The sequence below is a fragment of the Rattus norvegicus genome, chromosome 13, assembly GCF_021556685.1.
Source record: "Rattus norvegicus strain SHRSP/BbbUtx chromosome 13, alternate assembly SHRSP_T2T, whole genome shotgun sequence".
Lineage (NCBI taxonomy): Eukaryota > Metazoa > Chordata > Mammalia > Rodentia > Muridae > Rattus > Rattus norvegicus.
In genome coordinates, this window is record NC_141546.1 from 43,631,784 (window position 1) to 43,655,671 (window position 23,888).

Here is a 23,888-nt window from a genome sequence, read left to right on the forward strand (position 1 = left end):
CTGTTTTTGTCTCTTGTGCATTTTCTTTGTCTTGTTTATACGCTTGTACTTTTTGTTTTTTTTCCTATTCTGCTTTTATTTTTACTTTAGATTCCTATCAGTTTTCTAATGAGAGAGAAAGAAAGGGTGGGGATTGGGGTGTGTAGGGAGGTGGGAGTATTCAGGAGGAGTTGAGTGAGTGTAAAACCTCTTCAGAATATATCATATGGGGAAAATATATGTTTTTCAATAAAAAAGAACTTTGTTGTCCTTTACTCTGAAACAACAAGAAGCTGCTAATAGCTTTTAGTGTGGAAATGACATTGGAATGGTATTCTCATCTAGAGTGCTGCATGTTTGCATCATCCGGGAATGCAGGGCTGCAATAGGGAAGAGAAGCAATGGAGAGGTGAAGGGGGATGCAACAGTAGAGCCTGGGAATTCAACCAGACACCATTCCATTCATCAATGAGAGACAGAGCAATGACCAAGAGTAAGGGAGTGGTGGTGGGTTGAAGAAGTGTGCCCAGGGTCCAAGGGTGCAGAGGTAAGGCTTTTGAATGACAGATTGGACTCCATCTTGCAAATCATTATGACTCTTCAGCATACTTGCTCTATTTTATGTGGCAAATAGGAGTTTTTTTTTTATCATTTTCAAAGGAAAATGTAATATGGTTATGTTGTCATGATGGTGATTTTTTTTTCAGTTACTGTTATCAAATACATTAACTCAAATTATTTCTCTAAGCAAAATGAGAATCTCACATGGTCATGAGTTGCTGTTTGAAGTGAAAAATAATTGTCCTTTTAAAAATGAAACTGATTGAAAATTCTGTTCAACAAGTGGGTTTAGTTTTTCTGTTCTCTTTTACCAGTCAGTACGTAGCAGAAAAGCCTGCTATTAGAAAGGGCTACAATTTTGGAGGCAGATATGCCCCATGTCTACCCCACAATGATGGCTTTCTTGGAGCCACTAAGAGAATTATTAGCTGCAGTATGCTCTTGGACAAAAATGCAGATCTGTCTCTCAAGGTGCTAAATGAGAAATGAAATATACACATGCTATCTTACTCTTTTTTAAAAAAATGCCTTTGTAGGGCATGGCTGCTTTTCCCTTGAGCTACAGGAGACATGGAATGAACTCTTCTCTTCCCAGTCTAATATTTCTTGATCCTCCCCTGGATAAATAGAACTGTATTTCCATTGTCTTAAGAAGGGACCTAGTTTCAAAATCACCTTACTGTGTACGTATTCCAGCTTGCCATGTGTAGTATAAAGCAAGTACATTTCTGCCCTGACTGAAGACTTACCAATGCCTAGATAGCAGGAAATTAGGGGAGAAAATTCTGCAGCAGTCTTGTTCAAAGTCTAGTTCTTCTCTCTTAGCCTCACATAGGCTGTTGTCTTTCTTCCTCAACCAATACAAACAGCTGAGTGAATAATTTTCTTCTGCCCCGCACGCAAACCCAGGGGGCTTAGCCGAAGCATTTCCTGTAAGTAAAGTCAGAGTTGAGTGGAGCCATATTTATGGCATGAGAACACCCCATAAATATCTCTTGACAGGTATCAGAGCCCAGTGAGTTCCAAAGCCGTCTCCTGTGCCAAGCCACTGAGCAGTGACAGAGTGGGCAGAGAGCTTTAGGACAGAGAGGAGATGCAGGGCTTGTGGCCCCTCCTCGTAGTTGCATTCATAGTCCATCCACCTCTCCTAAATCTGTTTTGCCTTGTGGCCTTTGTAACGTCTCAATGGCTCGAAATACATCACTTCTAAAAATAGTTAAACTCGTTTAAATGTGGAAGTTTTGTAACAAGATAAAGTTGTTTATTTAGAGCATTCCTTCGTTTCAAGTGTGTTCTTATCTAGGAAAGCAGAACTCTATTAATCATACGTGTAGGGTACTAGAGAAAGAGTAGCTATGCAAAACTGCTCTTGGTCTAATTCTTGCTAGGGACACATACTTTTTGCCTGAGGGTTCCTTCTTGAGATAGAGCTCTGGACTCTAACACATATGCTCAAGCAGTACTTAAGGTTGTGTTTCCCTGCATACAAAAGCAGGGTGAGTTGCCCTTCCTATAGAAAGCCGTGAAGTGCCTGGGGTCTGCTGTCTGCTGCATGTGGGAGGCTAAGGGGATGAGGAGAAATCTCAGCAGCTCCTCACCTGGGTCGTGTGAGTTCAGTGTGCTTTGCAGCTTGTTTATCCTGTTTCTCCACTGACTCCTCCCTGAACAATGACTCCTGTGGTAAGCATTGCCCCTCTGCAGTTGTAGAATTATAGTAGTGGAAATCAGGATGTCCTATGAAGATCACTTAACAGATGTATGAAAATAGAATTGTGAGTCTTCTACAAATAGTTATAGGACCTCGAATATACCATTGAATTGTCCAAACTTTCTTTCCTCCTGAGCAATACCTGGGATGCCAGGTTTCCTTTCCACCCTCGGGTTCTGGGGAGCCAATGGATCAGGTTTTAATGATCTTAAAAGACTCACGTTCAGGATGCTACACAGTACAGGCATTGCAAGAGCACCACTTGTAGACTTTAGAATTTTTGGAAAATAGGACTCAAATAAGACACACCAGTAAACAATTTTTTAAAAGGTGGTTTCCTGCCTGTGTGGCATTTGTCTCTGTTCATGGCAATGAACAGATATATTTCTGTCTGTGCTCCCCCTGCTCCCTTTAATGGATGCTGCATCCACTGGCAACTGATAATTTGTAATAAAAAGGGATAAATAACAGAGGTGCTTTGCTTTTAAGTCCATGGCATCTGTCCATAGAGATGAAGTGGGTTTACAATGTACTATTAGTGTCAAACTAAACTGTCACAGAGAAAGAGCTGGGGTGGTAGCATTGTTTGTGCCCAGTTCAGTAAGATATAAACATCCTATCCAGACATCTCTCATAGATTCATGGACCACCATGAAGGACACTCAATAGACCTGATCACACCCATCACAATGAAATTGTGTTTGCTACCTCCTAATTTCTGTTGCTAAGCTATTTCAGGGGATTGGGGCGGTTATTGAAATATTTGAGCATGCATATCATATGGGACATGATTGTGCTTTTTGAAAGATGGCTTTTATATGACTACAGCCTTTTATGGGTTGTAAAATGAGCAAATGTGTATGGGAGCAAATGAGGTGTTGGGAACATATGTGCCGTAGCATGGGTACGGATGGTAGAGGTCAACTTATAGGAATCCCTTCTCTTCAGCCCCATGTGAGTCCTGGGGATAGAAGACAGCACTCAGTTTGTCACTTGGGGTTAGTGGCCTGCTGCTTCGCCCACTTAGCTATCTTATGGACCTCTTTGAGAGTTTTTTAAGTACTGGGTGGTTCTGTGTTCTCTGATGTGGATTTCTTGACTGTGAGGGTAGATATACACATTTACCACATAGTGTTTCCATATGTGCCTGCCTTCATAACTTCTACCTAGTTTTAAGTCTGACCCTTCCACTCTAATGAGGCTGAGAAAGAGTATCAGATCAACACCATGCATACATAAATACATATGGGCTAATAACCTTGTCTTGCACAGGTTGCTAATGAATTTAGCACCAGATTTTCTAAAAGACAGCTAATGCCTTGTTAATTTTATATTTGTAGACTCTGTAATAGTCGCTTCCATGAGGTAGCTGCTGACTACGTGTTGTAAGAGGATGAACTCTTAGGTCTTATGGGGTATTGGGGGTTTCATAGCTAGCGTCCACCATATAGGAGATGCCTTACTTTAGTTCTTTTATTACTGACCTCAGAGCCTTTATCAGAAAGGAAAGTTCTTCCACAGGTTTTCAGCCCCTTCTTGGCAACAAAGCACCTTACAAGTAAGTCAGCGTTGTTTTATGTCAGATTTTATGATGTTGAGGTTTATGAGTGCTCGGGCCGAGTAATTATCCACAAATAATCTGCTTAAGATGCTCAACCCTACGTTGTCATTTATGTCACTCCTCCAGCCTGTTGCCCAAGTTAAAAATAAAACAATGTCAGGATAATAAAAGCCGCGGCTGGGAGAAATGAATAATAAAACAAACGTCTCTTCCGATCGCATGGATGACATTAAATCAGGGCGGCTGCTTCAGTCAGTGCCAAGCGTCTTGCAAAGCTGTGGAGATTGTGTTTATTTCTTCTCTGACCTCGAGAGTCCCAAGTTCTCTCTGAGTAGAGCAGGGATTGGAGCAGATGCCACGCCTAAATTTAGGCCGTCAGCAATCTGTCTCAAAACAGGGTGATTTCGATCGGGTTATTCATTCATTTAAACTAATCCAGTTAAGAGTAACTTAATCAAGGGAATAAAATCTGCCAGCCCTTTTCTGTCTGCCGAGGAATGTTGTGTCACAGCACTGACAGATCGGCACAGGGAGCCAAAACAGGGGCAGAACAGCCTGGAACTCACAGAGACAAAGATTTGAAAATGGCCCAGGAGTTCCTGTTACTCTTCCATCTCCAAAGTACTCTCTTGGAACCAGGATTTCAATTTGTTTATTTAAACTGTTATAACTTAAAACTGTTGCAACACTTGGTCCAAGTGAAGAAAAGAAGCACAGTGGCGTGCTAAGCTAAAAAAGGGACGGCGGGTGTGGGGTGGGGGGGGAGCGGACAACTCTGTCTGCTTCAGGGTACATTGCAGAAGAGGGCTTAAAAAGATTGTAAGAGCCAATGGTCAGGGAGGACCAGAGTGAAACGCTATCTCCTGGACGTAACAGACTGGGTACAGTCATGAACCCAGAGCTTCTGTGGTTACATCCGCGAAGCCTCTATAAAATCAAATCTGTCAACATTGCAGTATTTGGGGAAGTTCTCAGGAACACCAGCCCTAGATGGGGAACTATTGGCACCGAATGGCTGCAGAAAGTGCGAGAGCACTGATGGGATTCAGTGGTTGGCAAGGAGAATGCCACGGGGCATGACTCAGAGGAACTGGAAAGGGAGAGTTGGGGTTGATAAGATCAAAATGAATTGTTTGAAATTTCCAAAGAATAAATAAGCAGATAAATGAATAAACTTTAATGCCTAGCAATTAATTCAGGAGTACCTGTTTCTACCTCATAGACGTGATAGGAAGTTAACCAGACCACCACTGCTTCATTTAAACTGGGCCAAGTAAACATGAAAAAAAAAACAATAACACCTCTACTCCTGTATCAGTTTAAAATATTTCTCTAGAGTGATGTATGACAAAGTAATTGTTCAGAGAAATACTGTCCTAGCAACTAAACTCAGCATGACTTCCTGCCTGTTTGCCATTTAAAAATATGTGCAGTTACTGACCTGATGTTAAAAAATATATATAAATGAGTTTCCGTCTATCAGTTAGTTATAGTATCTGAATATGATTTTGATTTTTTCATACATTATCTTTTTAATCGGCTCATTTTTTCAGCTTGTATATTTTGTCTGTACGTGGACAAGGGTTATAATATATCTCAAAGAATATCGGGCATATTTCATATAAATGTATGTGTTTTGGTTTGTTTTTTTTTTCTCCCCAGAATTGCAAAACCCCTCAGGTCTGTGATTTTCATTCATAGGTACTAAAAGTGCATTGCTGACTAAAACTGAATAAACCATGAAGCCTTTATTTTACTCATGCTTGAGAAATGCAAATGACTACAGGCCACCTGCCCAGATCCTGATCTTGTGTGTTCTGTATACGATTGGTTTTTCATTTGTCCCAAGCACACAGGACTCGCTTTGCACAGGCTTCTCATTTGCTTGTTTTTGTCTAGCTTCAACATTTGCTTCAGCCTTTCTACATAAACTGCCCAGTGTTCACACACACACACACACACACACACACACACACACACACACACACACACACACACACTCTTTCCTGCCTAGAAGGTAGAGTCTGTGCAGCTGTGCAGACCCTCAAATGTTATTAACTGGTTCTAGTTCTATCCAAGGAATACACATGAACAAACCAGCAGTCTTCTCTGTGACAGGAGTCAGGTCTCTGATTGTAGCGATTCATGCTTCTTAATAGTTATATTTTAACTTTCATTGTCCTGGGAAAATGATGTTATTTAGTACCATTTTGTGTTGATGAAAGATATAAAAGCTCTCACAAGAATGGCAGTGTATAAGGTTTAAGGTATCAATAGTTTCAACTAACAAAAAAAATGAGCTCCTTTATTTTCGAAGGTAACTGAAGGACTTTTAATTGGAAAGCTATTATAAGGATAAGAACATGTCTTAGTCAAACATTTTAAAAAGTTCAGCATCTGTTTGATAGTATGCTTTGACTGAGTGAAATTTAATAGTAGCCTTTTCAAGACTGAGTTATAACAAATTGACTTTCGTTTCCTTTCTTTAATTTACACCAAAAATCTTGCATGGAGAATTGACTGTTTTTAATGCCTGAGCAAATAGAGATTCCCTCATGGTCATTTTTCTTAAATCCCAATGTAATTTACAAAGTGTTTCCTTTTGTAATCTCTAATTTTAATATCTTACATGATTGATTTTATATGTAAGCTTTACCGCCATCATATATTTTTTTTTGAAATATCTCCGTATGGAGTGGATGTTTTTATAGAAACGAACATAGTGGTCAACCCAGTGAACCGTGGGTAGGATGAGAATATGTTCAAATGAAATAGCTGCACACCATCAAGGCTCCAGAGCCGGCAGGCAACAGTCAGCTAGCAAGTATCTTCATTTGCACACTACAGCTTTGCCTGCTGCTTATGAGTCTAACACTAAAGACAGTTTGTCAAGTCAACTAGTTTTGAGAAAAGCCACTTTTAAGTGTAGTCATGGTTAGGCAATATTGGGACGAAATGCCAGAAGTGAGCAGACAAACTCTAGGATATGATGCTGAGTAAACATCTCATTTACTGAAAAAGAAAAGCCCTCTCAAGTGAATAACATGAGCCTTCGCTGTGTTGACCTATTCTATAAGTGAAGGCAGCATTGGGACCATAGCTTGAGAACGCAGTGTTATCATGAATGCTAGACTTATAGACCCCAAGTATAGATATGAGAGGGAACTGAACTACGAAGAATATTGTAATGAGATACTGTTTTTCTGCTAAAATGCCAAACTCTGCCATAGTAGGCAACCCAAATGGAGATAGCCTACTTCTCTGGGATACATAGGTGATGGCACTCCTGCGATGCTTATGACTGGTCCCAAACATGTGACTGACTGACATGTACAATATGTCCCATGAAGTAATTAAGCCGAGTTTGGAGTGGCCTGTGAGACTTAGAAATGGGATAACTGTGTCTTCTTTCCCACCTGGTGTTAATTATTCTGCTTCCTTGGATGCAGGGTACCCTAATGATCTTCAGAGTAGTTAACTTTGCTAAACAACCACAAGTTCGGGTTGCATATGTAAGGAAAATGGAAGCATGTATTACTTTTGTCCTTTGCTATAACACAAGATTATTTTCTGTCCTTGTGATCAAAGATGAGAGCCAGCTTGGGGGTGGGGGGTGTTGGGGGGAGTGTTTGTCCTGCATGCATAAGGACCTGAATTCAATCCCCAAAGCCCATGTTAGAAGACTGGCCCATTGTGGTATGTTTATAGTCCCAGGTCTGGGAAGGCAGCGGATGCCTGCAAGACATACAGGTTAGGCTCCTTGGAGACCTCTAGGCCAGGAGAGACCTTGACTCAAAAAAAATAGGAAAAGTAAAGGAAAGAAAGTGAGAGGAAAGAAAGGGAAGGGAAGAGAAGAAAAGAAAAGAAGAAGAAAAATACGACTGGTGCTCTGAGGATGTCTTCTGGGTTCCATATAGTGCCTCATCACTTTGAGAGAGGCTTTGCTGATTAACACCATCTTGCCTAAGCAGACAAGATGAAAATAACATTTTCTTCAATAGATATTTCTCTTTTTACTCAGAAACTCATTAATTAAAGGGTCTGCTTTTACAAGCTAAGATTGGAAGCTTGGCCTGGAGTTTGACCCTACAGAAATCAAAACCAGTCCGGCATTGTGGTTTTCACAGTCATTCTAACTATTTGGGAGGAGGGGGCAGATGCAGAAGCAAGGGCAGAGGGGCAGAGGGGCAGATGCAGAAGCAAGGGAGAGGAGCAGAGGGGCAGAGGGGTAGAGGGGTAGAGGGGTAGAGGAGCAGAGGGGCAGAGGGGCAGAGGGGCAGAGGGGCAGAGGGGCAGATGCAAAAGCAAGGGCAGAGGGGCAGAGGGGCAGAGGAGCAGAGGGGCAGAGGAGCAGAGGGGCACAGGGGCACAGGGGCAGAGGGGCAGAGGGGCAGAGGGGCAGAGAGGCACAGGGCACAGGGGCACAGGGGCACAGGAGCAGAGAGGGGCAGAGAAGGGCAGAGAAGGGCAGAGGGAGAGACTTGCTTGATCCCAGGAGTTCAAGGCTAACCTGCACCACACAGAAAGACCAAGTGTCTTTAGAAGTGAGTAGTATTTCATTTTAAATACTAAAACTAAGACTAAATTCAGGTAATAGTTACTTGAGTAATGAGTGACATCACAAAGCTAATTCCACTTTTGACTGGTGTGTGTGTGTGTGTGTGTGTGTGTGTGTGTGTGTGTGTGTAGAGGGTAAGTACCAAAAGTATATTAAGCAACAAAAAATGTGTAGAATCCAATGTGAATCCAAAGCTTCAGTATGGGTTATTCTAAATGTATAAAATATCACTTCAAGTCTAGTTAATTTGATTGTGTGTGCGTGTGTGTGTGTGTGTGTTGTGTTGTGTTTTATATAAAGTTTTAATTAAAAAGACTAAATGTTCAATAAAAAAATTCCAAACACTCATTCCATTTCCAGGGACAGAATTTCTATAGTCAAAGCATATACCATATGCTTTCTTATTGTTGCTCTTTGTGTTAGATTTCTCTATTCTCCTGGAATTAACCACAGGAAAAGCTAACCCAAACTGGGGACAACTATTTAGAAAGTAAAAATAAATATCACCATGTTTCAATCTTTTAAAAATTTATTTCTCTTTTGAGCTCTGTAAACTGAAGAACTGGAAACGTGAAAATCCCACCTTAAAAATAATTTAGTTGCAGGCTATTTCTTTTGAAAATATTTTTAGTCTTAATATTTTTGTGAATGTGGATATTTTGCCTTCGTGTAAGTCTATGCACTGTGTGCTTGCCTGGTGCCTGGGGTCAGGAGGTAGCTTTTCATTTTCTGAGACTGGAATCCTAGACGCTTGAGATTAGCCATGTAAATCTCTAGAGAGCAGCCAATGCTCTTAAGGGCTGAGCCATCTTTCCAGTCCCTAGACTTTCTACTGAAAAATTGCCTAGCTGGGATGTTTGAATACTAATTTAAAAGGGTTAATATTGAGTTACATATAAAGGCTTGGGGAACACAGCCTTAATGGTTGGATCCTTTGTAAGATGATGTTTTCTTGGCACCACGTAGTACCATAAGTCCTTAGAACACCTCTTTAGGTTAGCACTTTCTTTCTTTTCCACTTTACATGACTAAAGAAATAAACTTCATAATAGTCAAGCGAGTTTTACTGGTTAGAATTTCTGATCATGGACGGAAGGTGATTTCCACAATCTTAAAACTGAGACAGAGTGTCCAACTTCAACCATAAATATTGCCTCCATTTCACGCCAAATGTGTGATTTTTGTAGTGCGTGTCATGAAGTACGTAGACTTCCCTTTCCACCAGAGCTGAAGAATGATGGAGAGCCTTGTTTTCCTATCTCAGGTCCCTGGGGAAGGTGTGCAGGTGACTGCGGACCAGGCGGAACCCAGAGTCGCGCTGTGTGGTGCTTTCACATAGAAGGGTGGACGAGTCCCATGGCGAACTGTGATGAGAGCAGCCGACCTCCGAAGGAAAGGAGCTGTTTCCGCGTGTGTGACTGGCACAGTGACCTCTTCCAGTGGGAGGTTTCAGACTGGCACCGCTGCCTGCTGGTTCCTGGGGCCCAAGGAGAGCCCAGGCCTCGGGCTGTGGAGTGTGTGACTGCGCAGCACGGTCTACAGCACCGGACAGTGCGCTGTCTTCAGAAGCTCAACAGAACCATGGTGGCCAGTGAGATCTGTGAACACTTTGTTCCTCAGCCTCCCACAGAGCAAGCCTGCCTCATCCCTTGCCCCAGGGACTGTGTGGTATCTGAGTTCTCCCCGTGGTCCACCTGCCCTGAAGGGTGTGGGAAGAAGCTGCAGCATAGAACTCGTGTGGCCATCGCACCCCCTCTGTATGGAGGTCTGCAGTGCCCAAATCTCACTGAGTCCAGAGCCTGTGAGGCTCCAATTTCCTGTCCTCTTGGGAAAGAGGAATATTCCTTCAGCCTTAAGGTGGGACCATGGAGCAAGTGTAGACTCCCTCACCTTAAGGAAGCCGAGCTCGGCGGAAGAAATGTCCAGGATTTTAGCTCTGATTCAAACGAGCAAGTCACCCTAACACATCAGAGTTACAAAGCACAGCACCACTCCCAGCCTGGGGCTATAGAGATAGGTTTCCAAACCAGGCAGGTGTGGTGCACCAGAAGTGATGGAAGAAACGCCCTGTTAAGGTAGGATGTCCTCCCTGCTTGTCTTTCCTTGATCTAGGGCATTGTAATGAGCACACCCGTAAGGGTTCTTTGTGATCCCTAGAAAGAGAAAATGATTGTAATTTGGTATTTTAAAAGCTTTTGTTCCATTTAAATTTTCTACTTCTATTAGGAACGTCAGACGTCAGACGTTTCATGGTGTAAGCAACCAATGTTTTAAACTTTTGTTGTACTTCTCTTGTTGTGTCTGTCTGTCTCTTCCTCTGTGTATGTGTCCATCTCTATATGTCTCTGTATTTTTCCATCTTCCTCTCCTACCCTGCAGTGTGTGTGTGTGTGTGTGTGTGTGTGTGTGTGTGTGTGTACGTGTGTGCTTGTATATGTCATATATGAAGAGGGCAGAGGACAAACCCTGGCAGGACTGGTCAGTTTTCTCCTTTTACCATGAGGGTCTTGGAGATATTTTATATTTTCAGGCCTGGCAGCAAGTGTCTTCGTCCACTTAGCCACTCACCTGCCTTAAATTCTTGTGTGGTTACTAGCACCATCCATCGCACAAAGGTTAAGTCTTTCGTTTCTACGATTCATCCCAATATCCATAAATACAAACAGAGGACTTTAGTGACTATCATAATAGAACTAAATGGTTTTTATGCTAAGAAATCAGCGTTGCTCCCAGAGCTGAGATATAAATATGTTAGTGTTCCCTGCCTTTAACAAGGCACCCGCGGTGTTCCAAGTTTATTTCTGTTTTCATTTCTACACTACACTTTCTCCCGTTAGAGACATTCTTGAATATCTGAGTTGAATATGTTTTTATAAGGGTAATATTGTTAGAACATAACCCAAGTCTGCTTTAGTTTTTAGTACTGCTTAATCGACAATAAATGCTTACATGAGCAATAATTAAAATTTCTTTCTGTATAGGGAATAAACTCTTAAAAGCAACCATTTGGATATCAAAATTGTATAAACGTATTCTTTTAAATATGTAGACTAAGACATCATGAATAAGCTCATAGAACCATGCTGAAAATGTGGTTCGTTTTCCTCCCTGCTACTTAAATGGAGGTGTTAGTAAATTTTGACACCCCTCAAACACACACAATTGAGGTACCTTCCAATAATATTTAAATCGCCAAATAGCGCAATGCTATTCTCAGCCGTAATCACCATCATCAGTGCCTCTTTCTTGAGATCACAAAGGAGGCCTCCCCTGTGTAGTAATGTGATGGTGGTGTGTTCTCCATGCCACTTCACAGGTGTGTGCACACACGTGTATGTGTCATATATGAAGAGGACAGAGGACAATCCCTAGCAGGACTAGTCAGTATTCTCCTTCTACCATGGGGGTCCAGGAGATACCTTATATTTTCATTTAAAAAATTAGATTTTTAATACAATATATTCTGAGCATAGTTTCTCTCCACCAACCCTTTGCAATTCCTCCCTGCCTCCCCTTCCAACCAGCATTCTTATTCTCTCTTCTTAGAAAACAAACAAACCTCAAAGGCAGTGTGTCATTAAGGCAAGCTTCATTAAGGCAGCAAGGTAGAGCAACCATAAGTAGAACTATTGTTTTATTAGACTTCTTTTCTTGCTGTTTCATGGTTTGATTTGCAGCATCTACATGACAGCTCATGACTGACTCTGACTACAGTTCCAGGGGATCCAGCACCTCCACACAGACAGGAATGCACACACAATTTCCAATGAACATAAAAGAAATAGATTAAAAAAAGAAATGAAACAGAATACTGTTAGTAACAGCTCAGGCTGGAAATGACAATATAATAAAATAATCTTTTTAATAAAAATTTATATAATAAAATATATATCTATCAGCTTTCTTTTTGTTTTATTCTTTCTCTTCCTTGAAAATATATAAAAGGGAGGAGAGGCCCTTGGTCCTGTAAAGGCTTGATGCTCTAGTGTTGGGAAATACTAGGGCAGTGAAGTGGGGAGTGCATGGGTGGATGAGGGAGTGTCCTTGTGGAGGCAGGGAGAGGGGAGGTGGGATGGGATGGGGGTTTTTGGAGAAGAAACAGGGAAGGCAAGTAACATTTGAAATGTAAATAAACAAAATAGCCAATAAAAATTTTTAAAAATTAAGAGATTTAAAAAAGGAAACTATATTTTTGATACAACATATTCAGAGTATGGTTAATAATTGTAATAATAATAATGATGATGATGATAATGATGATGAAGAAGAAGAAGAAGAAGAAGAAGAAGAAGAAGAAGAAGAAGAAGAAGAAGAAGAAGAAGAAGAAGACGACGACACAAGGAATGAGTCAGAATAGTACTAACCAAACAGGAAAAAAAAGAACAAGAAGGATGAGAAACACATGTAGATGCAGAGACACACATGTTCTCATACGCAGGAATCCCATACAAATACAAAATTGAAAGCTACAATACACACGCAAAGGATCTGTTAGGTAAAAAGAAAGGAAGAAAGAAGGAAAAAATAGAGGGAGAAAGAGGGAGAGGGAGAGGGAGAGGGAGAGGGAGAGGGAGAGGGAGAGAGAGAGAGAGAGAGAGAGAGAGAGAGAGAGAGAGAGAGAGAGAGAGAGATGCCCTGATGCCCTGACACACATTATGAGATGGGGAATCCCCAAATAAGCCCTTGGATGCATTTTCTGTAGGCCATCTACTGCTAGGCATGCTCCTACCCTTAGTTCTTTGCTTGCCCAGGAAGATTCCCTTGGATAAAACTCGTTTTCATTTGAAGGTGTTTATTACTTGGGTTAGGAGGCATGTGACCAGTTTTATCAGTGCTAGGGCCCCAGCAGGTGCAGGCCCATGCAGGCCCTGTGCATGCTGTCCCAGTCTCTGTGAGTTTATGTGTGTATTGGTTGTGCTACAGTTAGAAGACGCTGTTTCCTTGATGTCCTTCATCCCGTGTAGTGACAGATTGGCTTTAGTTTTAATAGTGGGCTTTAGTTTAGTGTAGAGTCACAGCATGGAGTTCCCAGATGCCTCTTTGTATTCTAAATCAGTTCCGAGCTTGTTTGCATTTTGGATGATACCCTTGTCATAACTACATTATACAATAAATACTTTTGTCTCCCTGGTCAATTCATATGTTGAAAATCTAACCTAGAATGAAGGAAGGTATGGGGGTAGGTATCATTAAGTCAGGAAGGTAGAGCCCCATAAATAGGAGTATTGTTTTATTAGACTTTTGTTCTTGCAGTTTCATGACAGCTTTAGTGTTTAATCTCTTAGAAAGATTATTACCAGAACTTGATTGATATTCTACTCTGTGGCTTCCAGCCCGAGCTATTAATACCAATATTCTGTTCCTTTTTGTTTTTATCTTTTAAATTTATTTTATGTGTATAGGCGTTCTGTGTGCCTTCTTGTCTGTGTGAAGGGATCCCCTGGAACTGTAGCCATGAACAGCTGTGTGCCAACATGTGTGTGCTGTGAATGAACGGAAACTTGGTCTCCTGGAAGAGCAGTCAGTAATCTAAACACAAGACCTATCTCCTGCTTCCACATTGTTTCTTTAGAAATGTATAATGCATTGCACTTCTGTTATGGTACCGTGAGCCTTACTGAGGGTTCCCATAAAGAGATAGTATAGTTAAGCACCTTAACGTGAGTTGGTTCATTTCTGTGGTTAGGAGGTAGGAAAGCCCTGAATCAAGAAGTGGATCAGTTTGTTTCTTCATAAGGGTTTTCTTCCCAACCTTCATTCCTTGTCCTGGTGTGGAGAGAGAGAGAGAGAGAGAGAGAGAGAGAGAGAGAGAGAGAGAGAGAGAGAGAGAGAGAGAAGAAGAAGAAGAAGAAGAAGAAGAAGAAGAAGAAGAAGAAGAAGAAGAAGAAGAGGAAGAAGGGAAGGCTGCATATTCAGGATCCTTTGTTTGAGTGTTAAGTCTAATCTCTCCTTCATGCCCAAGTCAATACTCAAAGTTCCCAACACTTAAACAGGAGTTTAAGTCTCAATTTAAGAGGTATAAACACACCATGCACTTGGTGGTAATTGTTGAACTAAGGCCAATATTAATACATTTAGAGCCCAGGGCTCGCATCTGACTTCAATCTTCTTATGGAACATGGATTGGACAATTAGAAAGTTGCACTATCTTCCACGACTGACTCCCACTCTCTTCCTTCAATGTCCTGGGGGCTACTGTTGCTTTTATTGACTTCCAACTTAGGTTTTTCAGAATGTCACAGAGCTGACATTATATCCCATGTAGGTTTTTCTGATTAACTTCTTTTCAATTACCAGTGTTCACTAACATTCTTTGATGGGCTAGTCATGACTTGGCCCAGTGGTGTTGAAGATAGCGTGTGAGTGGTATTTGTACATGCCTCTGCCCACCCAGAGGCCCGAGGACAATATTAACTGTCATATCTTTGAAAAATATGACAGTTAGCATCTTTAACATGAGTTGGTTCATTTCTTGAATCTTTTTTTTCCTTTTTTTTATTAACTTGAGTATTTCTTATTTACATTTCGAGTGTTATTCTCTTTTCCGGTTTACAGGCCAACATCCCCCTACCCCCCTCCCCTTCTTTATGGGTGTTCCCCTCCCAATCCTCCCCCCATTACTTCCCTCCCCACAACAATCACGTTCACTGGGGGTTCAGTCTTAGCAGGACCCAGGGCTTCCCCTTCCACTGGTGCTCTTACTAGGATATTCATTGCTACCTATGAGGTCAGAGTCCAGGGTCAGTCCATGTATAGTCTTTAGGTAGTGGCTTAGTCCCTGGAAGCTCTGGTTGCTTGGCATTGTTGTACATATGGGGTTTCGAGCCCCTTCAAGCTTTCCAGTTCTTTCTCTGATTCCTTCAACGGGGGTCCTGTTCTCAGCTCAGTGGTTTGCTGCTGGCATTCGCCTATGTATTTGGTGTATTCTGGCTGTGTCTCTCAGGAGAGATCTACATCCGGCTCCTGTCGGCCTGCACTTCTTTGCTTCATCCATCTTATCTAATTTGGTGGCTGTATATGTATGGGCCACATGTGGGGCAGGCTCTGAATGGGTGTTCCTTCTGTCTCTGTTTTAATCTTTGCCTCTCTATTCCCTGCCAAGGGTATTCTTGTTCCCCTTTTAAAGAAGGAGTGAAGCATTCACATTTTGATCATCCGTCTTGAGTTTCATGTGTTCTAGGCGTCTAGGGTAATTCAAGCATTTGGCCTAATAGCCACTTATCAATGAGTGCATACCATGTGTGCTTTTCTGTGATTGGGTTACCTCACTCAGGATGATATTTTCCAGTTCCAACCATTTGGCTACGAATTTCATAAAGTCATTGTTTTTGATAGGTGAATAATATTCCATTGTGTAGATGTACCACATTTTCTGTATTCATTCCTCTGTTGAAGGGCATCTGGGTTCTTTCCAGCTTCTGGCTATTATAAATAAGGCTGCTTTGAACATAGTGGAGCACATGTCTTTTTTATATGTTGGGGCATCTTTTGGGTATATGCCCAAGAGAGGTATAATGTCCAATTTTCTGAGGAACCTCCAGACTGATTTCCAGAATGGTTGTACCAGTCTGCAATCTCACCAACAATGGAGAAGTGTTCCTCTTTCTCCACATCCTCGCCAGCATTTGCTGTCACCTGAGTTTTTGATCTTAGCCATTCTCACTGGTGTGAGGTGAAATCTCAGGGTTGTTTTGATTTGCATTTCCCTTATGACTAAAGATGTTGAACATTTCTTTAGGTGTTTCTCAGCCATTCGGCATTCCTCAGCTGTGAATTCTTTGTATAGCTCTGAACCCCATTTTTTAATAAGGTTATTTGTCTCCCAGTGGTCTAACTTCTTGAGTTCTTTGTATATTTTGGATATAAGGCCTCTATCTGTTGTAGGATTGGTAAAGATCTTTTCCCAATCTGTTGGTTGCTGTTTTGTCCTAACCACAGTGTCCTTTGCCTTACAGAAGCTTTGCAGTTTTATGAGATCCCATTTGTCGATTCTTGATCTTAGAGCATAAGCCATTGGTGTTTTGTTCAGGAAATTTTTCCAGTGCCCATGTGTTCCAGATGCTTCCCTAGTTTTTCTTCTATTAGTTTGCGTGTGTCTGGTTTGATGTGGAGGTCCTTGATCCACTTGGACTTAAGCTTTGTACAGGGTGATAAGCATGGATCGATCTGCATACTTCTACATGTTGACCTTCAGTTGAACCAGCACCATTTGCTGAAAATGCTATCTTTTTTCCATTGGATGGTTTTGGCTCCTTTGTCAAAAATCAAGTGCCCATAGGTGTGTGGGTTCATTTCTGGGTCTTCAATTCTGTTCCATTGGTCTATCTGTCTGTCTCTGTACCAATACCATGCAGTTTTTAATCACTATTGTTCTGTAATACTGCTTGAGTTCAGGGATAGTGATTCCCCCTGAAGTCCTTTTATTGTTGAGGATAGTTTTAGCTATCCTGGGTTTTTTGTTATTCCAGATGAATTTGCAAATTGTTCTGTCTAACTCTTTGAAGAGTTGGATTGGTATTTTGATGGGGATTGCATTGAATCTGTAGATCGCTTTTGGTAAAATGGCCATTTTTACCATATTAATCCTGCCAATCCATGAGCATGGGAGATATTTCCATCTTCTGAGGTCTTCTTCAATTTCTTTCTTCAGAGTCTTGAAGTTCTTATTGTACAGATCTTTCACTTGCTTGGTTAAATTCACACTAAGGTACTTTATATTATTTGGGTCTATTAAGAAGGGTGTCGTTTCCCTAATTTCTTTCTCAGCTTGTTTCTCTTTTGTGTAGAGGAAGGCTACTGATTTATTTGAGTTTATTTTATACCCAGCCACTTTGCTGAAATTGTTTATCAGCTTTAGTAGTTCTCTGGTGGAACTTTTGGGATCACTTAAATATACTATCATGTCATCTGCAAATAGTGATATTTTGACTTCTTCTTTTCTGATCTTTATCCCCTTGACCTCCTTTTGTTGTCTGACTGCTCTGGCTAGAACTTCAAGAACTATATTGAATAACATGCAGGGAAGGTTTAATATATGGAAAACCATCAATGTGATCCATTATATAAACAAACTGAAAGGACAAAACCACATGATCATTTCATTAGATGCTGAGAAAGCATTTGACAAAATTCAACACCCCTTCATGATAAAAGTCCTGGAAAGAATAGGCATTTCTTGAATCTTGAGTAAGGCTGTTAGCCACCAAACCCAAGAAATCCTAATGTCTGCACTCCCAAGGAAGTGTGTGTGTGTGTGTGTGTGTGTGTGTGTGTGTGTGTGTGTGTGTGTGTATGCGCCTGCCTAGGTGTTTGCCCCTTTAATTTTAGTGTTTGCCCTGTAGGATGTTCCCTGTGATTCTTGGAGCTATGATTCTCTCTATCTGTTGTTAATTGTGAGGTAACCTTCATGAAAGGCAACATTCATGGAAAAAGGTCCCTAAGGGCCAAGTCTTCCAGGAGCTTTTAGCTGTCCACACTGTCCCTTGATCGACAACTGTTAGCGTTTCCTGCTCTGGAACGGCTGCAGGGTTAGCTTCAGCTTCTGCTTTTTCTTCAAAAGGCTGTGTTTTGTTTTCCTCTGCTACTTGCCTCTCCAATTTTGGGGTCAGTTAATCACCTTTGAACATTACTTCATGATGGATCTAAGAAGGATGGTTGTTTGTCCGTCTGTGCTACTTCTATGTCCAAGTCCCTTTTCTGCCTTGATGGACACCAGAAATTCCTGCGATCTGTTTAACATTTAAGGCAGCATATTGAACCAGAGCAGCCCTCTCCACATCATGTCATGAAATCATATCTCATGAACATTCATTGTGTTTAATCATCCATGGTTCTGAGAGGCCTCATGTACTGCCATGGCATGATCAAGCTGTTAGGAAAGATGGTGTTAGTAAGGGCATTTCTGCTGCTCCACCTTCTACAGCCGAGACAGAGAGTTGCCATTGGAAGCCATTCACCCTTCTGGGTGACAGAGCTGTTTTCTTTCTTCCCTACTTGTGAAACTGTGCTGGCATTGTCTCACAGGAGTTTGATGGAAAGGTTGAAATACATCTTCCCAAAGAAGTGCCTTTCTTTCCTTACTTCTTCCTTCCTCCCTTCCTCTTTAGTTTTATATATGTCACGCATTAATTATAATTAAGTATGAATTGGTTTTATAAAGCCATTTTCACACATGTGCAGAGTACATTTTGATCATTTGCACCCTCCCTTTCTGCCACTCTTCTCCCTTTACTCCTGATGATTCCTGTGCTCTTTCTGTAATCCACATTCAACCTTCACATCTGGTTTTTGTTTGTTTCCCTCACTCCATGAGTCTAATTACAGTTACTGCAGGAAATGGGTAATGGGTTATTTACAGGAGCCTGGGCTACTTACCTGCGACCATACCACTGAAAAAAAAAATGTCCCTTCCTCCCACAGCAACCATCAACTGCCTCTCAATCCTTAGGGAGGGGTGGTGATTGTGAGTCCTCCCTCTCCTATAATGGAATATCAACAGGCCAGTCTTAATGTAGGTGATCACAGCTGTGGAGAAGGGTCACAGTGCCCTGGCCATGTCATGCTACAGTACATCACGGTCCCCTAGGTGAACCTTTAAGTTTCTCCTAATCCACGTGCTTTGTCTAAATGTAAAAATCTGCTTTTACTCTCCTCTGCGTCTGGCTTCAGTCCGGCTGCTTTTCTGCTGGTCTCTGGAAGGCCACAGGGTCAGGAGTGTTGCATTTCATCTATTTTGACTGTGATACCTGTTAGCTTTTGTGCCTACAGCATAGGAAAAACCTGTCTCCGCTTCTGTAATGCGGTTCCTACAGGGCTTTGCTGAAAGTCACTTTCTCGGTCTAGGACACGGCTTTAATGGATGCCCTTTGCTGGCCATCACATCGACCGCCTTGTCCTTCAATAAACTCCCCCAGCGATTTTCCCTTCACGTCATATCTGCAGCAGAGATGCAGGGCATGGTTCTCCCAGCTGTCCTGGGCCCAATCATTAATTCCCCTCTTGGATTTCTGTCTTTCTTAATGATCTATTTATTTCCTTTCTTGTGTATGGGTCTTTTACTTGCCTGTGTGAAAGTGCATCACATGTGTCCAGTCCTCACAGAGGCCGGGACAGGATGTGGGATCCATTGGAACTGGAGTTAGAGATGGTTGGAGCTGCTGTATGGGTGCTGGGTGCTAAACTTGGGTCCTCTGAAAGAGCAGTAAGGTTTCTTAACCACTGAGCCATCTCTCCATTCTCCAAATCTTTTGGTTTCAATGGTCTCATCGCACCTCCTACATTTTCTCCTTTATTCTGATGAGTCTGTCTTTCCACTTCCATCATTCCCTTTAAAATTCCTGTCAGATAGCCTGTCAGTCCTCTCTCTCTAAATGGCTACTGGATTTCTGTAATACCTTAACTGATGAAATGGAAAGGTCTGTTGTGCTTTTGTCTTTATTTTACCTTTTATTACCAGAGTAGAGGTGGATCTGTGTTAAGAAATAGGAGTTGGGCAGCGGTGGCACATACCTTTATTCCCAGCACTTAGGAGGCAGACAAATATAGATCTGAGTTTTAGGCCAGCCTAGTCTAGAGAGTGAATTTCAGGATAGCAAGAGCTACACAGAGAAACCCTGTCTCAAAGAAAACATTGATTAGCCTTAGCCAGGCAGTGGTGGTGTATGCCTTTAATTACAGCACTTAGGAGGTACAAGCCAACGCGATCTACAAAGCAACTGCCAGGATAGCCAGGACTTCACGTCCAAAACCAAAACCAAAACCAAAACCAAAACCAAACCAAACCAAAACCAAACCAAACCAAACCAAACCAAACCAAACCAAACCAACCCTACCAAACCAAACCAAACCAACCCAATCCAAAGCAACCCAAACCAAACCAACCAAACCAAACCAAACCAAACCAAACCAAACCTAACCAAACCAAAACCAAACCAAACCAACCTAACCCAACCCAACCCAACCCAACCCAACCCAATCAAACCAAACCAAACCAAAGAAAACCACAGACAAACAAACAAACAAACAAACAAACAAACAAAGGAACTACAGAAAAAGCAAGTGTATTTATTAAAAACAACAACCAATAGATTTTTTTTGTGTGTGTGTGTGTGTGTGTGTGTGTGTGTGTGTGTGTGTGTGTGTAAACTCAAATGAATTTATTTAACTTTTATTTTGATCCAGAAAACATTTGGTCTGGGCATTCTTTTAAGACCCATGCTCATTTGGACCATAAAATTTTCAAACCACTTTAGTTGAATAAATACATATGATATCTCTGGAGAGGAACAGCTGAAGGATGATAAATTTCAGGATTATAAAAAGAACCATCACCTCAAAATTTCAGATCTAATTGTTACTTTGTTTATTTTTATGTGTTTCCAAACTCTAGTTAGAAACACGTTTCCCCTCCCTCTTCCTCAAACATAAACCTTGACTGCATTCACACCTTGTTTTAACCATTTGTTCTTGGAAAGTTCCCGAGGCCCTATGATTTCCTCTTGGGTTACCAAGAACAAGAGTGGAAGATAGTTATTTTTTTTTACTATATCTTTACTTTTAGATCTGTTTTTCTTCCTCACCCATATTGATGTAATTTAATTTTTAATGTACTGGACATAAACAAGGTTTTTGAGAGTATTTTGCAGGTGCTGTGAATATTAGTCCTCTTTCTCTTGGGTGGGATATTTGGCAAATATCATGAAACCGAGCTCACTTAGAGACCAGTTTTCCTGTTGGCCTTTAGTTTGGAAGAAGGGTGAAGGGCAGGAATCACCCATCGTTATTTTTCGGCAATGGCGAGTCCTCACGCCTCGGCACTGGTTTATGCAGCTGGGAAGACATTCAATTCCCTCACATTTACACTTATTTCCTCTTCTTCGCCACTTGTCTCTTACTTCTCTTTTGTCAGTGATGTATGCATGATGAATATTTTTTAAAACAACAAAATTGGACCTTGATATTAAAGTTTTTTTTAACACAATAAGTTTTGGTCATTTTGTTCTGCTCCCCCAGTTCCTCTTAAATCCTTACCAGCACCCAATTTCGTGTTCTTTCTGTACCTTGATTTTTCAACTGAGTAAGCTACTCTGTGTTTTTTAAGAGACAAAGAGAGGCCATGTGCCTTTAAGTGGGAATGCGCTCCTCCCTGAGGTTGCCTACACTTCTGCTGTGTTTGTTGGTGACATCTTTTCTCCCTCCCTACCTCTCAGAATTAGAGATTTGCTAGTTTACCACATTGGGAAGGATGGATTCTTCCTAGCTCTTCTTTTGTTTATTCCTCTCATGGAATCGATTCTTTACTACCTAATCGTTGGGGTGGTTTTCTTCCTCAGGATACAACATTTGTTCATGTGTGCTTTGCTGGTTGGATGTCCTGAACCGCTTTCATCTTGGAATAGCCTTATTACTTCATAAAATTTAAAAGATAACTTTACTAGACAGAGAAACATTGACTGGAAGTTATTTACTTTTGGGGCTTGAAATATATCACCCCATTCATTCTGCTGAGAGCTGATAAGCAATCTGTTATCGCTCTAGTGTTTCTGTCCTTTTATGTAAGCTGCCATTTCCCTTTATACTTCTTCATATTGTCATGTTTGCTTTGTATTTGGACATCTTGACTATGACATTACACAGAGAGACGATTTTCTGGTCAAGTCTATTTGAAGCTCTACATGCTTCTTGTATTTGGATGTCTGTTCATTTCTCAAAGGTGGAGTATTTCTTGCTGCCCTTCCATTGAAACCACTTGTGGGTTTAGTCATTGCCCTGGCTCCTTCTCCTCACCTGATGTAGCATTGTGGTAGCCTTTTCAACAGATATAGGAGCAGTTAGAAGTTGTTGTAATGCTCACTGTCTTTACATAACTGTTTTTATTTTCCTATGCCATCCAGTATGAAATCCTTGCCCCTGCTTTATGTGTTCTAGTCATGGTGTTTCACTTGTCAGTTTAATTTTAATTTTATTGATTGAGATTCATTTCCAGCATGTCTGTTAATATATATTTTTCTACTGTATGACTTCTTGAGCCTGTTTTTTATTATTGTATTATTATAAGCATGTCTTCTGAAGAATAACTTCCCAGACATATAGTGAAAAGAGAGATCTATACAAACCATGTTAGATATTCCCATTTTTTCCTTCACGGCAGCATTAATGTGTCAAGATTCCAAATGTAATTACTTTGGCCAAGTACTTTTGATCATTAAAAATAACATTCACAGGTAGCAATGATTAAAGTCTCTAGAAAGGAGTAAAGGGGGACATTGTTATACTACTGGGAGGGAGGGAGGGAGGGACAGAGAGGCAGATTATACAAATACACAGAGATAGAGAAGGACAGAAACAAATAAAAAGAGAGACATACACACAGAGACAGAAAGACAGAGTGACAGAGCGACAGAGAGAGAGGCAGGCAGGCAGTTAGGCAGACTCTGGCCATAATCTGTCTCTGAGAGTGCCGTGCAGGGGTAACGCAAAGATTAACTTTCTTTCCTTCTCCATGTGTTTGGAGAGGGGTTGATGTGGAGGAAAGGATTTCAGCTAAGACCTAACCATTGTCACCCAAAGGTGAAGCCAAAAATAGGCTTTTAAAATGTAACCGTAGCATGTAATAAATCCATGTTTATAACAGCAGGAAGAGTTTCACGGTTGTGAACTAGGCAAAACCCTGAAGGTGAACTAGTCAGCAGCTAGTTAATTTTAGCTGTGACTGCTCTCTCATTTTCCTGTTTTCTTATTTAGACATCTCTTCTTCATGAAGTCCTTATGGCTTTTTCTCACCTCAGCACCTTCGTCGTTACACACACCCTCTACTCTGTATCCATCCATCATTCTTAGTATTCTGTCTGAGAAATTTGGGGAAGATAATATCTCTTCTATCCTGTGACTTGTACTACATTTTAAATCTCAGCTGGATAATGTTTCTAGTGACAGGAAATGATCATAATACTTCACCCATTCCAGTGTACTATGATATCACAGTGAGGATATTCCTTCTGGAGAATTTAATGCCTCAGTATATCCGCACACTTACATCTGTGTCTACAGAGCAATCTCTGTTCCCTAGGAGCAACCATGTAGCACATAAAACAGAAGTTCGTACTGCTATTTCAGCATTGCAGGGTGATTCTGGGTTTATTATCTATTGAAAAAAATTTAAATTGTATGTATCGTAATAAGAAATTAAGAGGAATTTTTTTTATGGCTTGGTTCCATTGAGCATTAGAGAGTCAAAAGCTTGGCATTCCACACAGTGTTGCATTGTTACTAAACAGTGAGCTTACTTAGGTCAATATGTTTTTAAAGTGAGAAATGCATCAGGTTAATTTTGTAAGAAAGAACATTTAAACAATATTTAAAAAGTCTCAGAAAAAAAAAAAAAGACTTCCAGTCACCCTAAGTGTTTTTCTTGGGAAGTTAAAGTCACTTTGCATTGTGAAAATCACCTTCTACAAAGTGTTTCTTCATGAAGTCCTTATGGCTTTTTCTCACCTCAGCACCTTCGTCGTTACACACACCCT

General features: G+C 41.1%; 1 protein-coding gene across 1 annotated transcript in view; it reads left to right on the plus strand.

The window, feature by feature from the left end:
• The window catches only part of Thsd7b (thrombospondin type 1 domain containing 7B), a 902,908-nt gene that overhangs the window by 305,340 nt on the left and 573,680 nt on the right, over positions 1-23,888 (plus strand). Inside the window, 1 exon segment of the mRNA NM_001191669.2 lies at positions 9,632-10,442. Within this exon segment, the coding sequence (NP_001178598.1) occupies positions 9,632-10,442 (811 nt within the window).